Source organism: Cyprinus carpio, chromosome B18, assembly GCF_018340385.1.
Source record: "Cyprinus carpio isolate SPL01 chromosome B18, ASM1834038v1, whole genome shotgun sequence".
Lineage (NCBI taxonomy): Eukaryota > Metazoa > Chordata > Actinopteri > Cypriniformes > Cyprinidae > Cyprinus > Cyprinus carpio.
Window position 1 is genome coordinate 7,405,821 of NC_056614.1, and position 19,551 is coordinate 7,425,371.

Consider the following 19,551-nt stretch of genomic DNA (forward strand, 5'->3'; position numbering starts at 1 on the left):
AGGGATGATTTATGAAATACCTGTACTGTTACTTAACGATGCCACATTCACAAATTTTGTTTGTAGTAAATAGAATGAAGGGCAATCTGGCCAAACGTAAGTTTATTTAATAACAAATAAATCGTAATGGATATACTAAGTGGATTATGGTTTCTGCGCTGATGACAACTAATTTATTTACTTTATATCTTCAAGACTTAAATCCTCGTATGCAAATCACTTCCTGTCACTGTATTTGGGTGCTACATCATGATTATGATTATTAACTGACTGAAGTTATGATTACTGACTTTATACTTACTTTATATATTTGAATGTGTATTTTCATCCCAGCCCGCGACAATAGATTTGATATCATTACGTCATCGCGAAGACGTTGTTGTTGTTGTTGTTGTTGTTGTTGTTGTTGTTGTTTTTTTTTTATTATTATTTTTTTATTGTTGTTGTTGTTTTATTTTTTGAACCGGTTCATTGAAACGAACTGTCTGAAAGAACCGGACTTCCCATCACTACCGCCTAAAGACCTGTCAAAATAAGAGTCCTTTTACTCTAACACTGATGATGTCAAATTGAAGCTGAACGTATGGGTGTTATTTACTAGAAATATTCAAAAACATTCTAAAAAATTAAAACACTTGAATTGGTCTTGATAGTAATTGTTTTTCACTGAATGTCACTGAAACACTGTTTTATTGTATACTGTCGACACCATCTGAGCCCTATAATGAAATGCCTTTTTCATAGTAGTGAATGTTTAATGGTGTAGTAACAACATCCTTCAGCAGACTAACGTTAACAGATAACTGGAACAAGCCAACCCCTGTAATAACAGCTAGCCACTCTACAGCAGAGATAGGCCTAACTAACAAGGGTAGACTGCTTTTGTTAACGCACATTAAAATGTTGAAGTTTGTTCAGTTTGTCATCCTGTTTTCTAATCCTAGGTCACATCTAATTTGGTCATTTTCGCTATACTCAGGAGCACTTCAGTATTGCAACAAGGAATCATAGATGTACAAATGCATTGTAAAAAATGAAAGCATTTCATATTTCAAGACTATTTCAGTACGATGTGTCATAATCCTTGGAGTAGAGGTAAGAATATCCACGTCGTCGTTCTATTTTCCCTTTATTCTCCAACAGAAATAAGACATTAGTGACCTCTACTGGACCCCAATAATAAAAACATCAAAAATCCCTTTATTTTCTTCGTAATTATTTGTGAATTTTACTAGCAGTTTCTGAGTATGCAAGTACATAAAATATATTTTTTAAAGCATTGTGTTGCATCTTTGTGAATACCCTTGTGTTTTGTTTTATCAGTGCCGTCTCATTGCATTCTCAACTCACTGGCTGCAATATAATCTGCATTATAACAAGAAAAGCCTGGTCTTCCTAATGATGCAGAAACTGATGCACGAGTGTCACAGGCTGAGAGACTGATGCAGTGCAGAACATGTGGAGCAGTGCTAATGAAGAATCTGAACAAAGAGCCTGTTGTGTTCAGACTCACAGAGAAGAGCCGAATGACCTCTGTCCCACTTTCACACAGACGCAGAGCTGTCTGCTGCAAACATACATGAACCGAAGCATATCGACTTATGCAGAGTGAAAGGTGATGCCTTGATCAGCATAAATAAATATTGCAAATATTGAAAAATCTCAAAGTGGTTTTAAGACAAATATAGAACACTATAAACCTTATTGCTCTGAGATCAGTGAAAAGATTGTGGTGGGTGCACAGAACCTGTCGTATGATAGTACAGTACCCACAAACCCTGTCATGCCCTCAATACACCAAACAAACAGTTTGACAGGTCACAGACAAATGAACCCTATGAATGGTTGGAAGACATGAAGAAACAAGCGTGTTATTGATTGAAAATGAAGGTTTTCTGTTCAAACCTGTTTTGTCTAAATAACACTCTGCACAGAGGAAAAAAAATACTTTGTTTAAAATCATATTTTCAGTGTTGATGTTTTTTTTATTATTATTATTTTCATAATAAAAATGTAAATCTTTCAAAGTTGCATTTATAGTATGTAAACTAAATTAAACATTGACTAACAAAATGTATTATCTTAAGTAGAAACTATACTTTTAAATTATATTTAGCTTTTATAATGAAATTAAGTATATGCATTGCCATACTGCCAAGTAAATAACAGAAATAACAACTTTATTCAACAATTCCTTTGTCAACAGTCTCTGTGCAGCATACAGTGATATGGAGATACACAGAGACTGTTGACAAAGGAATTGTTGAATAAAGTCATTATTTTTGTTTTCTTCGCTTACAAAAAATGTTACCGTCGCTTCATTTAATCCAGATTGCACGTCTGATGGCAGATGGAGTATTCTGACGACGACTTTCATACCTTTTCTGGACCTTGACACGGTTATTTTCATGGCAGTCTATGGGACAGTCACAGGCCTCCCGGTTTTCATCCAAATTATCTTAAATTATGTTCCGAAGACGAACTAAGCTTTTATGGGTTTGGAACGACATGGGGGTAAGTGATTAATGACAAAATTTTCATTTTGGGGTGGAGTATCCCTTTAAGTAACATTTTAGCTTATATCTAAAGTAAATATATTAAATATTAGATGTGAAATTTACAGTACAAAATTTGGTAAGTCAAAACAGCATGTTCTTATTCAGTGAAATCTGAAAAACACTGTCTATAGGTTAATGACAAATTCCTATTATGGCAACTTATATTTGGGCATTTACACAAACGTTCACCATGCATTCATTTAAAATTATAAATGAGCAATTTTAATAAGACTTTATATGGGCCTATACAGTTGACCTTGAAATAAACCTACCCTGATATATACTGACCAATAAAAAAATTAAATTAAATTAAATATAAAATAAAATTCAAGAATGTTTTGCAGAATTTGGGAACAGGGGTGTATCTCATGTGCATCTGCCAAGCTGATAATGATTTCTCAATAATCAGATGCTTAATGTTCTCAGCATGATACATGAAAGGAAACTCATTGTTCATTTAATGAAGCTATTTGAGGTCATGTCACCTGACAGTCTGTATGCACTGACACAGGCAGCCCGTGCGTGTGACCTGCAGAGGCAATCATGAGCTGTTTGGCAGAACACATTTACCATGAGCAACTCACAACCTCCCAAGATAATCTAAGTCATGTTAAGTCATGTCAAATAATCATTGGTCTATATATGTATAACATATTTAATGTATATTTATATTTTCATATAAAGTCTTTTAAGCATATACATCAACTTCTGTAATGATTAGATTTATGCAATAAATATACACTAGAAATAAAGACTCAATGTTTGTAAGTATAGTAAGCGTAAGATAAAAATGAGAAGGCATCCAAAAGTAATCAAGCAAAGAGAAATGAAAAAAATAAATAAATTAGTCCTTTGATCTTTTCTCTTTGTATTTTTCTGCTAACATACACTCTTAAAAAAACTGCTTCAAAAGTTCTTCACAGCGATGCCATAGAATAACCATTTTTGGTTTCACAAAGAACCATTCAGTCGAAGGTTCTTTAAAGAACCATCTCTTTCTTATGTTTTAATAATCTGAAGATCCTTCTTTTGCCACAAAGAACCTTATGTGAAACAGAAAGGTTCTTCAGATGTTAAAGGTACTTTATGGAACCATTTAGACAAAAAGGTTCTTCTATGGCATCGTGAAGATGGTTATCCCTATTATATGGGAACACTTTCACAAGTTTTATAGCTTTTTTGATATTAGTTTTTGATCAAAAGTCTAATTAATAAAATGTTTATTTTATCTACCAGTGATTTTATATGCTGCTCTCTAGTTTAAGACCTTCTTAAATTAGAATCATTTCAGTAAATTCTGCCCTTCAAACTAAAATTCGTATTTTTATAACAGCTTTGGGTAAACAACTGAGCATAATGAACTGTGAACAGTTCCGCAGGACAAGATTGTGTTTCCTTCATAAAAAAAAATCAGATTAGCATGTCATATTTTTATTGGGGTAAGGGCTGAATGTATTTTACAAATAGTTTATGATCACAGTGATGTATAATTATTATTTTTTTAATAGTTCAAGCTTAATATTTTAGAACTTTTTGTATTTTTGTTGTTACATCATTGATTTTGTGTTTCATAATTGTTTGCTAAAAAGCCAATGAAATGCCAGTTCCCATGGTGACATCAGTGTCATAAAAGGTCAGTGTGTTCAATGAACTGTATCTTTTTTTCTTTCTTTTTTTCCTGGGCAACACATTTTCAATACCTTTTTGTTGTCATGTTTGCTTTCAAGTTTTGCCTATAAAACCACATCAATCCATCAATACTCCATACCACTTTATCCATAAAAGCACATATGAAATCTAATATAACAAGTCTTTTATCTATCTATCTGTCGCTCCCAGCCAACGCATGTGTAGCCTACCTCAAAGCATAATAGGGATTACCAAAACGGGTCAGATCTTAATTTGCATTTCAATCTGCACTGTCATAAACTGATTCTTTTCAGAGTGCCGTCTCAGTCGAAGACTGCCTCTTATCTGCTCTTTTTTTGCGCTCATTCGGTCGTTTGCTGCCCCGCAGCATGAATGAATGCGAGATGCGCGTGACGCAGGTGCTTCAGACTGACGCACATGGGCGGATGTAACCGTGCCGTCCTCCTCCTCCTCCATCCATCCATCCATCCATCCATGAGCTGCTAGAGTCAGGGCCCTGTATACACGAGGACCTCCCATCAGCTTATCCGCTGTTAATTATAGCCAGCGACCTGGTTTCAGCACTGCAGGGACTCAACAGCTCCCGCGGAACTAAAGCCTTTGCGCTTATAGAGGAGAGGCGCTGAGAGCGCGCGGCATCCTGCCAACCCCAGCGCGCTCCACAAAACCAAACCAACGGCGCGTTTATCTCCACAGAGGACAACAGAGAGAGCGAGAGAGAAACCCTCTGAACACCAGCTGAAGGATGGCGTCAAAACGCGTAGGGATTGTGGTTGTCCTTGCTGTAATATCGCAGATCAGCGCGTTTCCCACACCTGCCGGACCCGACGGTGAGTTACTGAATAACCAACAAGCCTATAGTCCAACACATCGGTCCAAAATATTAGAAGATGTGGAATATTTGATTTAGAAGATTCATCCGATTGAGTGGAACACACAAAACACGCACGACGTGTCATAAAACTAAAAATTGCTTCATTAATATAGGCCACTTTAAATTAATCAGACGATATTTTGCCATTTTGATATTTAGGACAGCGTCCAACTGAGTCATTAACACATGTCTGGACTTCAACGTGCACATGCTTTGTTTTCAAATGGAAGTAGGCTAAATGTTAGGATCTCTGTTTAATTTCAACAATTACATATGTATTAAGTTGTATTTTAAATAGGCTATATAATGTGTATATATGGATTATGTTGGCCATCAGTATATTAAACATCAAAAAACCCATATTGGCTGATAACTCCATATAAATATGGGAAGAAAGTGAATGAATTGGATGGTTTATTTTGTTTGTTGTTTTTTTCATCATTTATTGTATAGGAAGCTCTGGCCTCAGCTTTCAAAGGCCTTTAGTCTTTTGTCCTGTAATCCGATTATTCCCGTGGCAGCTTCTCTTGGACAGTTTGGACTGCAGCTGAATGCATCAAAGATCCCAACAACCATAGACAGACTGAAGAAATGCATATTAATAACTATAAAGTAAAGTGTCTTGATTCCTTCAAAATTATAGTCGATTCATACAACATAGATTTTGTTTTTCAGAAAATAATTTATGTTGTTACAATGTCTTTACATTATAATTACAATGTAATAACCAATCAATTGTAATCTGAGGCAGATACTGCAGTGATACTGCAGATTTTTTTTTCTTCTCATCATCCTCCTGGTAGGTTTTTTGTTATCCGGTATAAGTGTATTAAAGGCATAGTTCATCCAAAAATGAAAATTATATAATCATTTACTCACCCTCACGTTGTTCTAAATGAAATTACTTTCTTTCTTCTGTAGAACACAAAAATAAATTCAGCTACTGGGTGTCCCCAGTAATCTTTGCCTATATTAAATGTGTTTGTGTGTTTCTTTCCTGTTCCAGATAAGAGCATGTATAACCGAGAGCTGACTGAGGAGAAGCCATTAGAACAACAGGTGCGATTTCAGAAATATGAATTTATTGTTAATTTCTATGTTATGTAAAATACACAAATATACTTTGTACATCTGCATCAGACACAACTACTGTTGTACTGTTGTACTACCTTTTTACCCTTGCTTCTGACTGGGTATAGATGTTTTCTGTATCAAGTTCAAATATATTTAAATAAAAATTTCTGTAAAAGTCAAGACTGTGTTTTTATTTATTTTTCCCCAACAGATTGCAGAAGCTGACAGCATCAGGAAGACAGGTGAGGAATCTTATGCAGACATAGTGCTTCACAGTGATCAATAGCTCACAAGTGTTTGCTCACAAGTGTTTGTTTCATCCATGCAGAACCCAAACCAACGGCACCAGCTGAGGCAGAGTCAAACTCTGAGGATGATGACATCACCTTCCTTAAGTCTCTGGCTGAGAAGTCCAAAGAGTCAAACAACGAGACTCCCATCTCAGATTCTGTGGATGAGAAATATGGTACTGATGAGGCCGACACTACCAAAAACAGAAGACTGGCTGATGATTATGACTCTACTAAGAATGGAATGGACTACAAATACCAAGGTAAGAACTACATTTACCATGTTGCCAAAGCCTTATTCGGAAGAGCATACCATGTAGTATGTGTACTTTGCAAAGTATGTTGTTTTGTTTTAAAATGTACTGTATGCAATGTGTTTTGTGTTTTCTGTTTTAAGTATATTGAAATTATGTGGAATTTTTTGCATCTGTATTTTATTTATGCCCATTTTGATTTGACTATTTGACAAAAAAAAAAAAAAAAAAGTCAAGACATTTAAACATTAAGTCAAATAAAAATGTAACCATATTTATGTCCATTTATGTTTCACTTATCATTTAGTATGTAGTGTTTACTGTGTTATTATTCCATTTTGAGCATAGCTTTGGTCTCCTAGTCTTAACTATTTTATGTGTCAGGACATTGTGGATTCTAAATGGTAAAATAGCCAGCCTCAGGAAACTGTGAAAAAATCAATGAACATTTTTTTTTAGTTGTGACCTGTGAAAAGCCAAATTATCTCCCACTTTGAAAGTGTTAATCCATCCCTGTGACTGTATGTGATCCTAAATACAGGAACAGGTGGCCGACACCATAGGTCAATCAGGAGGTATTTTGTAGAGATAAAGAGACAGAGTGAGAGAGAGAAGGAGAGAGAGAATCAGAGGATTATCCCACCACAGGCTGCTGTACTGGATGATTTATACTGTAGCATTAAACCCCACAGTCCCCTACAACAGGGCAGTCAGAATAAACATACACCAACATTAAAAACCCTCCTAACCTAATAATAGCACAATAGCTCAAAGAGGTCATGTTATAATTCCTTTTACCATTTTTCCCCAACCCTCTGATGTTTCTTGGATGAAAATCAACTGTTTATTTTTTTTTTCATGTTACATTGTGATGTATTGTGATTTAAGATTCATAAAAAAATCACAAAGGCTCTGCAGAGCTGTAGGTGCTACACACAGCAGAAGATTTATCAGACTTTACCACATTTTACTTGTTAGCGCTCATGATGTTTAGGAATAGGAATACCTGTTCTACAGTGTGTCTTTCTTTTTACCTCACCAAGACTGGGTGGACCATGTTTCTGAACACAGAATAGATGTTGTTGACATGTGGCCAGTCATGTGTTCATGTATTCATCTGCCTGATGTCAGCTATCCAAGCAAAAGGAGTTTTTGCAACTAAATTAACTTATAATATGACCGCTTTACTTTTTTTATGACACTGTCATGTCATAAAGGCACTCAGACCACCTAAGACCTCTGACTCAGAATGAGCGTCAGACGTTTGATCAGTGTCACGTTTCAGGCAGATGGTGAGTTTACTGGAAGCGATTAAGGCAGTGTAAGTCGATCTCTGTTGTAGATAATGGCAGATAACAGAGTGGGAGGTGTTTTTGTTTGATTTCACTGGGTTACAGGAATTACAACAGACAGACAAGAATTGCTGGCAGATTTCAGCTCCAACATTTAGATCTCTGTTTCACACATTCTCCTCCTACTTAGCTTCACTTTTCAAGAGCTTTGAGCTTGTAGGCTTCTGATAGAGCAATATCAAATACAACACACTAGAAACTAAACCTATAGCACAGAAAAAGAAACCCAAAAATGCTGGATAAGGAGGATATTTAGGCTACCTACAGTCCATCAGCAGTTAATTTATAATCAAGTTATATCCATTCTCCAATACAGATGAAAGGCTAGAAATGCTGCGGGTTATTATCCAAAATAAGTAAGTTGTGGTTTGGACGTCCCTATTCTCATAGAATTAGAACAATTATTAAAACTCATTATTAAAAATTATCCTCCTGGGAGGTATGTGAAGTATTTTAATGTGTTCCTTTTCAGATGATCCTGAAAGTTTTCGGCAGCTGGACGGGACCCCGCTAACAGCTCATGACATCGTCCAGAAAATCGCCAACAAAATCTATGAAGAAGATGACCGAGGAGTATTTGACAGAATTGTGTCTAAACTGCTCAAGCTGGGTTTAGTAAGGGATTCAAATTGTGATTGATTCTGATAGCTGCCATGTTGATAAGCCATGCAATAAACATCATACATAATGTATTAATTCCTCTAGGGAAACATATTCCAGTTTAACCAGCCTAAATAGCATGGAAAATAGATTGTCATACAATAATACCCTTGTAAATTGATTGTTCTAGCAGGTGTTGTGTTCTTTTGTTTGACCTTCAGATCACAGACAGTCAGGCAGAGACACTGGAGTATGAAGTTGCTGAAGCCCTGCAGGATCTGATCACCAAAAATGCCAAAGATAACATGATTGGAGACCTCAGTATGGACTACCCTGTTAATGCTGTGAAAGACACAGAAAACAATATGGTATGAGTGTGTGACTGTGTGTCTGTAGTGTTTCTACCAACTGCATATTTATGCACAAAAAAAGAGAAAAAAAAAACTCTATTTGCTTGGAATCTTCAGGATGAGGAAGACAGGCCCAGTCGACGATATGATGACGAGGATGAAGGTGATGATGATAATGGTGGTGATGATGCTAATGGTGATGAAGAACAAGAGGAGGAGATTAGAGATGACACAGTGAGGGCTGAAGACTCATGGGACGCCGTGAGCGATGGGAATGACAGAAACGAACTGAACCCTGAAGATGGACTGCAGGACCTTCAGTTCTTCCCCAACTTCTACAGACTCCTCAAGAGCCTTGACTCAGGTACCCAAAACAACAAACAACACAACACAGTACAACAGAAAACATAAAACATGATGCAACACACACTGAATACTGTAAAACCCAAAAAAGAAGTGCACTTAACAGTGTTCAGTGCACTTGTAGTGTCTTAAAAGTGTATTTGTTTTTTAAAAAGAAATGTACTTGCATAATCAGATGTTAATAAAATAAAAGGCCATTAAAAGTGTAAAGGGTATAAAGGGAATACAATTTAATAACCGTGTCTTAACACACTTAAGTACACTTTTAAAAGGTGCACTTTGTGATGTCAAATTAAAAGTTTTAATTTAAAGTATGTTAAATCATCATGTTTTAATAGTTTGTTGTGCTTATTTTTATGTGTTGATTAACATACTATATAGTGGATATAAAGTACTTAATATTTGATTATAATTTTAACTGTAGTGTGTTATTTGATACTACATTAGTAAAAGTTAATATATTTTTAACTTCATCTTTATAAATGTACAAGTTTCAACAGAAATGACATTACAGAATATTTTAATTGTTCTTAAATGCTTGTCAGTACATTTAGCAGTACAATTTAATCATATTTCAAAGAAAATAGAAAATAGAAACAGAAAATAGAAATAATTAAAACTTAAAGTGCCCCTATTATGGGTAATAAAAGGTTCATATTTTGGTTTTGGTTGACATGCATGCAAGGTCAAAAAACACTTTCATTGACTTATAATATGCATTTATCTTTTACCTTATTTGCAAAAGTCTCCCAAATGATTCGATTAACAAATTCATTTTTCCAAACCCCTCCTTTGCGTGATGCTAATCAGCAGTGATTGCTCCAATTGGTCTCATTTTCATTTCATCTTGCCTGTAATGCCTGATAAAGCATCGTTTGTGAGCGCAGTGCTGCTTTAAGAGGTACTAGGGAAAGAACTATTTTTACCGGTCTAAAAGCGGCACCTCCTTGAGAAGAATGAATTCGCATTTTCATTCAGACCAACTCGAAAAGACCAACAAGTGGGCGGGCAATATGCTAATGTTTAATGTTGACATCAACATGAAACGGCTTGGGATTTGTTTTAAAAATGACTCATTTCAATGATTCAGAGGCAACTCTTTCTTTTGAGAGACAATAACTTTATACATAGTGCACTTTCAGATTTAAAACTTTCCATGATGTTTTCATTCACTTAGAGCTTACACACAGCATGAAAGGTAATTTTCAATAATCCATAATAGGGGCACTTTAAGCAAGTCAAAAAAGTACAAACACACTCAAAAACCACACAAACAGTAATGTAACACAACACAACACAGCTCATTCAGTAAATCAGCAGCCATAAGGTCTTTAGAAACATCACCATCTGGTTAAACACATTTCCTGTGGTTTCAGCTGCCCTCTTCTTCATCAAACACCACATTAATCCAGCTTAAAGTCTGCTCTCATTGCTTAATCTATCACATCCTTCTCCTCTCACATTGCAGAGCAAGATAAAGAGGAGAGAGAAACCCTGATCACCATCATGAAGACCTTGATCGACTTTGTTAAGATGATGGTCAAATATGGAACCATCACACCTGAAGAAGGAGTTTCTTATCTGGGTAAGGCCAAAGTTGTCTGTACACCTTATTTTTGACAAAAGAGTGGCATTTTTAATTTGAATATTCAAGGCATTTGGTGTTAAACAACACACTGATTTGCAGTGCAAATAGTTGCATTTAGTGCACCTATTCTTGTTACATATATATTTGTTTACTGCACATTATTCTTCTATTTATTATCTATAGCGGCTAATGAAACTAAAGTCTTGCACATTCTCAGGAAATATCTTACATCTAGTATATGTGTTAAACAGCAAATATGTTCTGATCGGCGGCTATTGCGTCACATTACACAGTATTTTCTCTTTTAGTGAGAATAGATGTAAATACTTGTAACTGGTAGTTTTTCACACTGGTTAGGACATGATGTATGTGTGTGTGGGCAAAAGGGAATCCCAGAGATAAGCTTTATGTGACTGACTGCTTTTGTGTGCATTTGGGTCCTGAAATAATGCTTTGTCCAGCCTGAAAGAGAGAGAGCAGCTGTATTTTGACTTGCTCGTAATGTTAAATGTTTTCCCTATCAAATCAAATATAGAGGGAATACTTGAAGCAGATTGACATCAGTCTTTGTTTATATATATGTGACTAAAGACAGAATATCACAGATTTTTCTCAGTGGACCGATACCCACTATCTGCATAATCCATATTCTACACTCACTAATGTTTACTGCGAACTTCAACATTAGTTTCTGCAGTTTTGTAAGGTAATAAAAAATAGCATATTTCTAACAGGGTAAATGGGAGATCAAAGAAAGTTATTTTTAAATGGCAAAAAGAAAAAAAGTGCTTAGTGAATAAATAGGATTTTGCACAGAAATATTGTTCACAAAATTTTTTGTTTATATTTCATTAACTTTGCAATGCAAACAGTTTAATTTTGTGCCACTGATCATAACTGATCAGTGTATTTTAAGGGGACACAAGCCATGTCCATCTTAGGTCCTTATATGTTCAAGACATGCTCAAACAAACAGCATCCTGTTTCATTCATCCAACGTTCTCTCTTTTGTTCCCTCTCTTTCATTCCGTGTAATTAATCCTGTCTGTTTCTCTAATGAGATGGTTGCGGTCGTTATGATGGAACACAGATAACAATTTGGAATTCTCCATTGCGTAATAATGGGGTTACTCTGGCAACCTGTGCCACATGATGACAGAGCTGTAAAGATCAAATGGAATGGCAGGGTGTGTTGCCAGGATACAGCTGTTATTGATCTGCTGTGGTTTAAACATGAGATGAGGCTCTTATCATTCTGCCCTAATATGTGTGTTTGTCATTGGCAAACAGCTCCAAGGTACAAAAGTGTGTACACAACACATAATGAGTACATCTGCATATGGAGTGCTGGATAAAGCTCTATATTGTCAAAGATAATTCTGATCAGATGTCACTGTAATGGGTCTCTTTTACCTCAAAAAGTTGAAGAAATAGACATTACTAAAATTGTAGCATCTGTAGCAATCACGGTGAAATTATAAAAATATGAATATAGATATATAAAAAATATGAGCCTATATATATATTATATATATCTATATTATATATAGGCCTATATTTATATATATATATATAAGTATATATATATATATATATAATATATTGTCTATATATATATATATATATATATATATATATATATATTTTTTTTTAAATAATCATTTTATATAATTTAAGAAATTATAAAAATATGAATATATATATATATATTTGTTGTTGTTGTTGTTTAAAAAAGACAATACATGTAATTTAACTATAAAATATAGTATTTCTGTAGAAATAAAACATAAATTAAGACATTGTAACAAGTAATTATACATTAAAAATAAAATATTGTTAAAATTATGTTTTTATTATAAAAAATGTAAAATGTGTAATGATAATAATAATAATAATAATAATAATAATAATAATTATTATTATTATTATTATTATTATTATTATTATTTATGGAGAAAGGGTGAATTCCCAGAATTCCCTTTGATTTTTTTCTTCAGTTTTTACTCACAAAATAATTTTCTTATTTTTGTCATCAATTATTTACTTTGGTTTGTTACATTTAATTTAATTTAATTTCATTTAATAATTCCCTATTTGCTAAAGATGCATTTTTATCAGTCCATTACAGCAACAAACTGATTTGAAAAGCTTAAAGGGATACTCCACCCCAAAATGAAAATTTTGTCATTAATAACTTACCCCCATGTCGTTCCAAACCCATAAAAGCTCCGTTCGTCTTCGGAACACAATTTAAGATATTTTGGATGAAAACCGGGAGGCCTGTGACTATCCCATAGACTGCCAAGTTACACTGTCAAGGTCCAGAAAAGGTATGAAAGTCGCCGTCAGAATACTCCATCTGCCATCAGACGTGCAGTCTGGGTTATATAAAGTGACAGGAACACTTTTTGTAAGCGAAGAAAACAAAAATAACGACTTTATTCAACAATTCCTTTGTCAGCAGTCTCCTCTGTGTATCTCCATATCACTGTATGCTGTGTATGCTCTTCTGTGCCATCCGCCCCACAAGGATGCGCTGTTTTCTTTCAAATGAAAGCTAAATACATGTAGAAACAGCACATCCTTGTGGCGCGGATGATACAGAAGAGCATACACAGCATACGGTGATATGAAAAGACAAAATTTTCATATTGGGGTGGAGTATCCCTTTAAATGTTGTAAATTAATATTATACAGCTAGGAAAAATGGTAACACTTTACAGCAAGGTTTTATTTGTTAACATCAGTTAATATGAACTAACAGTGACATACTTTTAAAGCATATATTAATCTAATGTAATGTTAATATTAATTTCAACATTTACTAATACATTATTAAAAACAAAAGTTTTATCTGTTATTTTTTTTTATTTGATCTGAGCTGAGATTGAATTGTTTTGTTTTTTTTTTAAGTTTAGTATTTATTGTTGCTAAATTTGGTAACATTTTAAAGTGACCTTGTTACATGTTATATGTACTTACTATTATAATAACAATAAATGATCCATAATTACATGCAAGTAACCCTAAGCCAAACCCTAATCATATAGTAAGTACATGTAGTTAAATAATATTACTCAGTACTTAATTATACTATAACAAGGACACCTTAAAATAAACTGTAACCCAAATATCTTGATCATCGTTAGTTAATGTTAACTAATGGGACCCTAATGTATAGTGTTATCAGAAAAAAATATAGTCTCCAAAGTGCTTGTAATCTGTGTAACAGTGTCATATTGATAAATATTGTGTTTTCACACAGAAAATCTGGATGCAATGATTGCCCTGCAGACCAAGAACAAGCTGGGCAAATCTCTGGTTCCTCTTAGCATTACACCCCCTACAGGTAAATCAGAACACTGCAAACTGCAAGTCATTCACTGTAGGTTCTGCTCAGGAAGACTTTGGCATCACTGTACTGTTTTTTCCCCTCATCACACCTCCTTCCAGGAAAAGCATTGGATGATGATGACAACACCAAAACAGAAGCTGCCAAAATGCAGAAAGAGTATGAGTCTCTCAAAGACTCGACCAAAGAAGTCCAGACTGCTGCTGAAATCAGTGAGTAAATCAAGGATCCTGTATCATCTTCACATGCTTCTGGTTTGGGATGTTATTAAAAGCCTCTCAGCTGCTGCTGGTGTAACTGAGCTGTTTAACTGCAGTAGAGCTGAGGCAGATACACTAATAAGCCTGTATCAAATATAGAATTCAACACTAACCTGCAGTTCGACTAGAAATGACTGCAGAGTGTGCGTGTTTTAGAGAGTTTCAGTCCCACAGGGAGAGACTCTGCAGCAGCAGCCCGGCAGATTGAGGGCATCTTCAACTGTAATGAATAAAATTATGAGGCCTTGTTCAGGGAGACGTTTACTGATTCTTTGAAAAGTACTGAACATTATTGTTAAAAGCTGTGATAATCACCACCGATTATTACCCAAGAAGCATTAAGAAGACACCCATTATACATTTATGCTGCTTTCATGTTTGAATTGCCACAATTATGAGCTGACCGCTCAGAACTTGTTACTATAGCAACACTCATAATACCAAACTGTCCATTTACTGCACATAATTCAACTCTGTGTTCTCTAGCAAAATTATGAACATTGCACGAGATATATATAATATTATTAATAATAATTATTATTAATGATAATATCCTGAAAAGAAGCTAATAAGAATAAATATTTACAAAGATGTGTATTTTAACAAAAAATAAAATAATAATCCATCATCTATTAATCTATTTAATAAAGATATCCATCTATTTATCCATTTAATATTTATTCATCTATCTGTTTAAATGAAGAATAAGAAATGTTAAACAGAAAATATATTTAACAAATAATATAAAGAATAATATATAGAAACTTATTTAAACAAATTACTGAAATAATGAATATATCCATCTACCTATCAATCAATTTAAGAAGAAGAATAAATATATATAGAAATATGTAAACAAAAATACAGTATTATAATCCTTCTGTCCATTCTCCAAACGAATTGTGCTTAGGGTCGTGGAGATGCTGGATCCCAGTAATAGTGATAAGAATAAGAATAAGAATAAGAATAAGAATAAGAATAATTTCTATCTGACAGGTCATCCTGGGAAGTCTGAGAGTTATCTGGAGGCAATCAGGAAGAACATTGAATGGCTGAAAAAACACAACAAGGAAAGCAACAAAGAAGGTAAATGTTCATTAAATATTAAAGCAGCAAACCCGTTTCCTTTCAGTCATGACTATGTTATTTTACAGCTGCTGGAATGGAATGTAGCATGTGCTCTTTCTCTTAATTTAATCATGATTGAAGCTAGAAGGATATGTGCTCTGCCTTTTTTTTTTTTCTGGTTTTGTTTGTAATATTGATCAAATTAAATTCCATTAGGGCAGAGATCAATTTCTACATGCAAATTAATAGTTGCATTAATGTAATATAGGCAAGCGGCCTACTGTTCATGCATAACACAATTCAAAGATGGAAAATTATATGTACAGTAGATCCTCAAATGTTGCCAAAATAAATAAACACCAGTTTTACAGAATATTAGCTCAAAATTACATGACGAAGCTGTTGCTAGATTTGGAAAATGACAATGATACAAAAATACCATCCTTTACTGCTAGTAAACACACTGGTAATCCGTGATAAACTGGTAAACAGCCTTATCTCGCTCTCTTAGAGCTGTTAAAGGGTTTACCCCTAACCCAAGGTTACACACAATTCAGTGAAAACATGGAGAAGAACAGTCATATTAAAGACTCTTTTCTTTCTCTTAATTTGCAATTAAAATAAGCGTGGGTGAGAGCGCTCATGAATATGCGTCGGTTTAATGAGCTTGGATGTGTTAGAGCACTGCAAGTATGCTGCGTTTCAGACAAAAGGTCTGTGTTCCTCTCTTCATACCTGCCAGCATGAGACTCAAACACTGTCTGTGTTCTTCAGGAATCATCTGCTCAGCTCAGAAAATGAGAGTGTGTTTGGAGATGAGAACTCTCGCTCTATTGTTCAAATTCAAAACAGATTCATTAGAGGCAGACTGTTTCCGTCTAGACGGGTGAATCATGTCCAGGTCATAATAATCATAAAAGACAAAAAAATTATATAATTGCATAAAGCAAATAAAGCCTATTTTAGGACAATTCTCAATATTGCAAGTTTTTTTTTTCTTTTTCTTTTTTCTTCAGAATAAATTAAGTAAAACAATTTCATGATGTGTAAACACTTTTTTCTTTCTTTCTTTTTGCATTACATCAAAGGAAATTGAATAAAACAAATAATAAAAATTTATATAGAGAAAATGTTTAAATGAATGTCTAAATATATGTTTTAATATATATATATATATATATATATATCAAAAAAAGAAAAGAAAAAAAATTAACAATGTTTTAACTGTCACCTTTTATAAGTTTAATGCATGCTTCCTGAATAAAAATATTATATATATTTTTTAACCCAAATGTTTGAACGGTAATGTAACATCACCCATCCATGTTCATGCAACATTAAAATCTCAGATGATACACATCAAGACGTTTTAATGTGTTAAATATAACATGAGTCATTATGGCCATAATACAGACATAGTAGGAGTCAGTGAGTCAGGAAGCGTGTGAGGTCGGCAGGAAACTTCCTGTGAGGACTGTCCAGTCTTATTCTATTGTAATGGTCAGTGTAGAAAGAATCCACTGGTCTATACATTTTCCCAGAGCCCACACACACTCTTCTGATAGCCAGCATTTTTGTTCAACCCACACAATGTACTCAAAACACTTTCACACACACATGCTGTGCCAAAACTTGTGAATTTGGAAGTGGATTTATACATATGAACTGCTTTGTGAGTCTTCTGGCTTTCGGCTCTCTCCCACACACACCCACGCTTATGCAGGCTTACACTGGTACACTAACAGGCATTTATGGATGATCTTTGATATCCACTGATAATAACATCATCATTTCTAAAAGGAAAAAATACAATCAGGCCATTGTGTGGCTTGCTTTCCACATTTCAAGTATTTGTTTAAATGATTCTAAGTTACAGCCTTTTATTTAGCATGAAAAACTACATTGTTTTAACCAGCTTACAGATTCATATAACCCTTAACATTTCTCATCTGAAATGTGTTTGGTGCCACCCTTGTTAGTTATGAAACTGAAGTTAAGTGCAAAAATAACACTGAAGAAAAAATTGCACCATGCCACATTACCCAGTGCAATTTAAGCAAATAACTTTTTTTTTTTTAATTGATCACAGTGATTTCCCAAGACAAAAGCCTTACAGAGTTAAACTTTTGAGCTTGATAAGGCTAATATGCATTTAAACATAATGAAACTAAAAAAGGGATTTTTTTTTTTTATTAATCTCTGTTAAAAAATAAAATAAAAATCAGAATGATCAAACCCTTATTATGAAGGGGGGGTAGCACATTTATTTGTGTTTGTTTTATTGTTTGTTTGTTTGTTTATTTATATTTAATATTTTCAGTTAATACAACTAAAAATAATATAAATAATTTCTTTTGAATTTGTTAAATATTAATATTTTAAAGGGGAAATACAATTTTCTTTATTTCTTTCTTATATATATTGTAGTTTTAAAAATAGATTATAGTTTCCTTTATACATTTATGAAACTAACAAAATATTTGTAATAATTCCTCTTTGTTAAATACGATTATTTTTAAGGGGAAATATTACGTTATTTATTTATTTGTGATATTATAGCTTTAAATACATAGTTTATAATTTCCTCTATACATTTACAAAATAAGCCGTTTTGCTATTTGCAATAATTTTTTTTAAGACAACTAACAAATATTTTTAATATTTCTTTTAACAGGGAAATATATAATTTCATTCATTCATTCATTCATTCATTCATTTAGACATCATTAACTAAACAATTCCCTTTATACAATTTAAAAATGTAATATTTAATTTATCATTTTATTTGATTAAATTAACATAATTTAAAATGTAATATTACTTTTTAAATTATTATAATAATGATTACTACTTTTTTAATATCACTTAATGTTTTAATACTTTGTAACATCACTTTGTAACATGTTAAAATAAACATTTGCACAAATTTCTGTACTGATCAGTTCCTGTGTTCTGTTTAAGATTATGACCTCTCCAAGCTGAGGGACTTCATGGACCAGCAGGTGGACGCATACATCGACAAAGGCATCCTTGAGAAGGACGAAGGTGACGTCATCAAGAGAATCTACGGAAGCCTGTAGGAACCACAAGTCCAGCTTCACATGTAATAGTGTAACAGTTAGACTATCTACTAAATACTTGGACCAGGCATACTAACACAGATCCTAATGCTTTAACTCCTAATAAACAAGATTTAGTCTGCAACTCAGACAGTATTTCTGCAGAATGATTCCCTTCAGAAGGCAATATCATCTCTCAGTGCAGTCAGCAATAGAACACAATCTAGTTCTAGATAAGCCACAAATCACATTTGAGTTGTAAGTGTTCTTACGTGTTAGGACAGAATAACAGCACTGGCTGCTAGAAGAATGAAATTTGGGGGATTTTTCGGCAAATCACTTGCAAATCAGTGAAAATAGAAGCTTTAGCGCCTGTCCCTCTTTTGCAATAGACTTTTACAGCATCATATGCATATACTCTATCTGTATGTAACATTCATTCATGTATGCTGTTTAGCAATTTCTCCTCTTATTTGATGAAGCAGAAGAATCTGTATTATTGTTTCTTTACCAACCAAAAAAAAAAAAAAAAAAAAAAAAAATCAGCTCGACTGTCAGTGAATTGCTTTTCTCCTCTGTTGTTGTTTTGTCTCCCAGTCTGTAGGGGGCAGTCTTTATATCTTTATATCTCCCTTCTCTATCTTACGTTTGGTTTTCTTGGTTTTCTTTCTCCACTATTTGACTGTATATTCCACATGCTATAGATTAACAAAAATCAAGTATTTTTAAATGTAAATATCATGATTTTTTCCAAAAATCTATTAAACATTGCCTTTCTTTAATTACTTAACTTCTGTGGTTGTCATTTTTTAAGGTTTTTATCTTTCTATAAACCAATTTGATGTTAAGAAAGCAAGAA

General features: G+C 33.8%; 1 protein-coding gene across 1 annotated transcript; it reads left to right on the forward strand.

The window, feature by feature from the left end:
• The first annotated feature begins 4,656 nt into the window (after positions 1-4,656).
• Positions 4,657-19,482, forward strand: scg3 (secretogranin III). The gene is made up of 12 exons (XM_042743676.1): positions 4,657-5,038; positions 6,089-6,141; positions 6,368-6,398; positions 6,485-6,709; positions 8,525-8,667; positions 8,874-9,020; positions 9,120-9,366; positions 10,834-10,950; positions 14,219-14,302; positions 14,407-14,517; positions 15,562-15,651; positions 18,595-19,482. The coding sequence occupies exons 1-12, from the start codon at positions 4,954-4,956 to the stop codon at positions 18,711-18,713; spliced, it is 1,452 nt and encodes a 483-aa protein (XP_042599610.1). The 5' UTR covers positions 4,657-4,953; the 3' UTR covers positions 18,714-19,482.
• Positions 19,483-19,551: the final 69 nt, after the last annotated feature.

Coding starts and splice junctions, on each gene's coding strand:
- scg3 (XM_042743676.1), top strand. CDS start 4,954: ATGGCGTCAAAACGCGTAGGGATTGTGGTTGTCCTTGCTGTAATATCG. Junction 5,039..6,088: donor CACACCTGCCGGACCCGACG/GTGAGTTACTGA, acceptor TTCCTGTTCCAG/ATAAGAGCATGTATAACCGA. Junction 14,518..15,561: donor CCAGACTGCTGCTGAAATCA/GTGAGTAAATCA, acceptor TCTATCTGACAG/GTCATCCTGGGAAGTCTGAG.